The sequence below is a fragment of the Meleagris gallopavo genome, chromosome Z (genome assembly GCF_000146605.3).
Source record: "Meleagris gallopavo isolate NT-WF06-2002-E0010 breed Aviagen turkey brand Nicholas breeding stock chromosome Z, Turkey_5.1, whole genome shotgun sequence".
Taxonomy (NCBI): Eukaryota; Metazoa; Chordata; class Aves; order Galliformes; family Phasianidae; genus Meleagris; species Meleagris gallopavo.
In genome coordinates, this window is record NC_015041.2 from 38,572,585 (window position 1) to 38,577,798 (window position 5,214).

A 5,214-nucleotide genomic window follows, 5' to 3' on the forward strand; every position below is an offset into this window, starting at 1 on the left:
TAATTTATTTTGCGACATTCAGAGTAAATTGAAAATTTATTTTTTTGAGTCTTCAAATCTCTGGGGCCATTCTAATCATATAGTCTACTCCAATTCCTGATGCAATTTGTTTCTTCACATTTAGACTTGAATTTTAATGCTATTGCACTTCTTTATTTTGCTGATTAATTCTAGATTGCATTTATTTCTCTGGTTATGCTTTCTTTTGTTAATAGTAATTTATAGACCTCTTACATAGATAATCATTGCAAAAGTGATCAAGGTTTTATTTAAATGGGTTACTAGCACCTAGATAAATAAAGATTACATGGCCCTGTGTTCTGAATCTAGTACTGTGGAACCTGAAATAATTCATCTAAGCATTAAAGATGAAATTGCAAAGCTCAGAACAAAAGTGATTTAATTTTTGAAATGTGTTCTTAGAACTCCTCCTGACCTTCAGCTGGAAAAGAAACATTCTGGACAAAATGAGTTCTTTTTATCAATTTAAGAGATGATTTTATTATATTCTGTCTTGATAGAGACATATTCCTTATGCATCCTTGTGTGACCTAATCATACAAAATATACAATGAAGGAAAAAAATGGGCAGGGAGTAGGGCACACCATACTTTAAAATAATTTTTTCCTGGCATTTTTTTTCCTGACTTCTGATGGGTTTTCTTCATTTTGACTTTCTAGATGAGAAGAAGGACCATGTGACATGAAAAGAAAAGCTTATTACAGGAGTGATTCCTTCATTTTTAAATTACCTAAACTGTAATTTTTCCTGTTTTGCACTTTGTGCTGTCACCTGCACAACTCTTAAGGGGGCAGAAAATTTTACTCTTACCTCAGTTCAAACTCTAATTTCACTCAAATTTTTGTAAAAGCAATTCTTTTGCACAATGGAATTCAGCAAGCATGAAGCACAGACAGATAATAGGAGAACTGAAGTGTGAAAACTGACACTACACTTTTAAAGAAAACTTTTACTAAAATTTAATATTAAACTATGTGCCTGCATAGGGGTTGTTTGTTAAAGTTCAGCTACACTGTAATTATACTACTTTCTTCTGGATTAGATGAGAATGTGTATTCTCAATTGATGTTGCTTTAGATACTGCTTAAGAAAGAGATTCTGGTGAAGAATGTGAATTCAGCAGCTTTCTCATCTGTCAAGCAAAATTCTCTCACTTTGATGACATACCTACTGATGTCTTGATTTCCAAACATATACTTCAAGGGCATCTTTTTTCCATGTCTAATTGATTTCACAAGTTTCCAAAAAATAATTTGTTGGGAATTATTTTAATGCTTTAATTCTCATAATATGTCTGATTTCTCCTAGGAACTCACAGAAATGAAATTAAAAGATAGTATATGAAGACAGAACAAATAGCATTTGAATTTTTTGTTTTTCTTAAAAAAACAAAACAAAACAAAACAACGAATGTTCTAAATTTTAAACACCAAACCTTTCCTTGGTTCCCTTGTCTCCCAGTAATTCAAATATTTACTATGAAACAAAATGAATTACCAGAAAACTAGTGAAATTATCAAATGAAAGGAACTGAAAAGTTAAGCAATTGAGGAAAGATTTTTAAAGTACTCAGAACAGCCCATTTTACCACGTATTACCCCACACATTGTGGTGGCAACAAAGAAGTCATCCTAAGAAGGAAATGGTTTTATTATGCTGCCTGTTGATATGCTTTGATACTGTTGAAAGAGACATCACATCCTTATGAAACATTAGAAAGGGAACTAGAATGGGAAATGTGAGAAAAGAAATTTGCTGCTATTCTGAAGGTACTGGTTGTGAAGGAGTACATATTGGGTTTCATCAGGTTAGAGAAAAGAGTATGCTCTCCGCTCAGGGTGTCAGGCAAATGTGAAGATGCATCAGGTTGTCTGTGTGACACGTATCAGCTCAGCTCTAGACAACTTGGTTTGAGTACCAGAAACAGCTTCAAATCTCCAAGACATTTTGCCTCTTGATTTAGCTAATTTGGTTTAACAAGTAAAGCAGTTCTTTTTGGTATATCATAAAACCTGTTTCTCAGACAATGTATTAATGGCTTTACAAATATTTAATATGTCAAATAGGATCTATAATGGCTGTCAGGTTTGGCAGTACTTGTGGACTAGGATGTAAATATATGTTCATATATGTCCTCACTTTCTTAGTTTGAGTAGGGCTCTGCTGTATTTAAAAACAAAACAAAGAAAACCAAAGATACAGTCACTTAACTATTCATTCACTATTTTGGGGGAAAAAAAAAGAGCCTACTTAAATTGCCATCAGTTTAGTTCAGAGAGAAAATTATAATATCCTGAAAATATTTTTGCTGAGCATAGTGTAGCAAAATGTTTATTTTTTTCCCATGCATCTACAGCTCAGTGACCTTGTTTTGAACACTTCAGAGAGTTTCAATCTCTGTTTATTAAATGAGGGGATGGATACATAACATTAAAAGCAGCAATTCACATGTGAAACTTCTGACAATAACAGGTAATTTTTATCACTCATTTAAGCCACAATGTAAAATAACTTGAGTTTTCGCATCCCACTGTCATATTCTCCCACAAAACAATTTTATTCTCTTCCTATACAAGCAATGAGTGTGGGATCTTCAACTAGATGTGTCTTCAGGTTGGGTCCTCAACATCTTTATTCGTTTTTCAAGCCTCTCCATCCATTCATTTCTGAGCCTAAGGACAGAAACACTGGTTAGCTTGTCCCTAGATTTTTACTGGGAACAGCTTTTTTCTCTTCAGCACTTCCGCCAATTATTATGCAAACTGATCTGCCCATTTAGAGTGTGTTGCTGGATAGAAGTTCAGGATTAGATCTCAGATACCACTACCATGTCATTTGATCATTGTGGTTTATTTTCATCTTTTTTTCATCCTCTCTCTAGTGTCTCTTTGTGATAAAGTGACTTGTCACCTCCACTGGAGATTGCTTGCTGCCATCTGCTGGGTAGCAACACCCAATGTTTCCCTAGTCCCCTTCTCAGAAATTACTTCAGAAAAAGTACTTTGTAGAGAGGCTTTTGTGCCCCATTTAGCTTGGAGGAACTATGAGTGTTGAAACTCCTTTTAGGTCCATAACAGACATACTAACTGTCTGTCAGGTGATAAATGGAAGTTTGTTTTCTCTTTGGTAGAGTCTACATACTACGGAAAGACTGCCTCAAAAAGAAAACAGAAATTTCACAGCTAAGGATCTGAAATGTTGAAATTAGGTTATTTAAAATGGGTAAAATGTGCTGCAGATTGATTCCAGTGTTGCTTCATGCAAGATTATTAATGCAATGCCGTCCTTACTCTTACTTGCTAAACATTAACTCAAAGGAATGTAGGAGGGAAATTTGGAACAAATGCTTTCTTTTTGAACATTTCCAAGCCAGAATATCCATCTGTGTATGTGCCTTCAACTTCTGGAGATTTCGTGTGAAGGAAAACAGTATTGATGGTGCAGCAGACTACTTTTTCATTATTTAGATAAGTAAGATAAATGTGACTTCCTGAGGTAAAAATAGCTACAGATGATTGCTTTAATCAGAATATTTAGACCATCTGCTTTATTATGGACTTATTTTGTTCAGATTAACTCACATGAATTAATTGAACCTGTATTCTTGTGAAAACAAAGCCATAGAGAAGAAGGGTAAACCAAGTACAAATAAGTGTTAGCTCTAATGTGAACCTTGATATTCAGCGCAAGTTTGTACTGCTAGAGTTTGTCCTAATAACTTCAGGAATTTCCACACTTTGGACCCAGTTTTTGAACAAGTGAATAATTCTCTCATTCTGTGAATTGATAGCTAATACTAATTAGTATTAGTGTTCCAGTTTGTGAAGCTTTATTATTTTCTAAAAATTTAAGAAAATAAACATTACTTTCAACTTTCATTGTGTGACATAAATATAAGCAAAACTTTTCTTTTGAGAAGATTAACAGTGCAAACTCAAATAACCTTTCAAAATACAAACTACTAACTTTGTCAGAGCACTTCTTTGCTGACGTTCTTTTTCAACTTGCAGATACCGAGTTTGTTGTTCAATTGTCTTTTCCCAGAAGTTTCTCAGATGGCTAGTTTCACATCCTCGCACTTCGTGACGTATATATTGACTATTCATTTTCTGTGAAGGATGAATTTGAAATGGTTATGTTACAAGTTATTTGTCCCTCATCTTTTTTCACAGCAGAAACACAATGCTGCTATTTTGGATTTTCACAGCATTAGATTCACACAGGTTTTTTAATGTAGGATCAGGATATCAGTAGGCAATTTAAACTTCTATTTTTTACCTCTGACACTTGACAATGTGCTGTTTGCAGTGATTTGAATTCCTGCTTGCTAATTTCAGATACTTCTCACCTCCATCTGTCTGCGATTTTTAAGATTAACATGTATGACTTTTCTCTAGTATTCTCTACTTTAATAATTAGTATATGGTTTATGGCTCTCAAAAATGACAGGAAGTAGAAAAATTACCAGATCTAGTAGGAATTGGTGGTGCAGAGTCTGGCTGGAGACCTGTAACCAGTGGTGTCCCCCAGGGTTCTGTGCTGGGCCCGGTCTTGTTCAACATCTTCATCAATGACCTTGATGAGGGGATAGTGGCCACCCTCAGCAAGTTTGCTGATGATACGAAGTTGGGAGGATTGGCTGACACGCCTGAAGGCTGTGCTGCCATTCAGCGAGACCTGGACAGGCTGGAGAGCTGGGCAGTAAGAAACCAGATGAGGTTCAACAAAAGCAAGTGTAGGGTCTTACACCTAGGGAGGAATAATTGCATGCACCAATACAGGCTGGGGGATGAGCTGCTGGAGAGGAGCTCTGCAGAGAGGGACCTGGACGTCCTGGTGGATGACAGGTTGGCCATGAGCCAGCAGTGTGCCTTCATGACCAAAAAGGCCAATGGCATTCTGGGGTGCATTAAGAAGAGCGTGTCCAGCAGGTCAAGGGAGGTGGTCCTCCCCCTCTACTCTGCCCTGGTAAGGCCTCATCTGGAGTACTGTGTCCAGTTCTGGGCTCCCCAGTACAAAAAAGACAGGGATCTCTTGGAAAGAGTCCAGCGGAGGGCCACAAAGATGGTGAAGGGCCTGGAGCATCTCCCCTATGAAGAAAGGCTAAGTGAACTGGGTCTGTTTAGCTTTGAGAAAAGATGACTGAGAGGGGACCTGATCCAGGTTTATAAATATCTGAGGTGTGGAGGGCA

The 5,214-nt window shown here is 36.6% G+C and overlaps 2 protein-coding genes across 2 annotated transcripts in view; one reads left to right on the forward strand and one right to left on the reverse strand.

The window, feature by feature from the left end:
• LRRC2 (leucine rich repeat containing 2) overlaps positions 1–5,214 on the forward strand; it is a 210,553-nt gene that overhangs the window by 79,333 nt on the left and 126,006 nt on the right. The window contains 1 exon segment of the mRNA XM_010725844.2: positions 2,694–2,712. Coding sequence (XP_010724146.2) covers positions 2,694–2,712 — 19 coding nt within the window.
• On the reverse strand, positions 1,006–4,128 carry FAM240A (family with sequence similarity 240 member A). The gene is made up of 2 exons (XM_010725843.2): positions 3,989–4,128; positions 1,006–2,694 (listed from the first exon to the last, which is right to left on the reverse strand). Exons 1-2 carry the CDS (start codon positions 4,126–4,128, stop codon positions 2,616–2,618), a joined length of 219 nt encoding a protein of 72 aa, XP_010724145.1. The 3' UTR covers positions 1,006–2,615.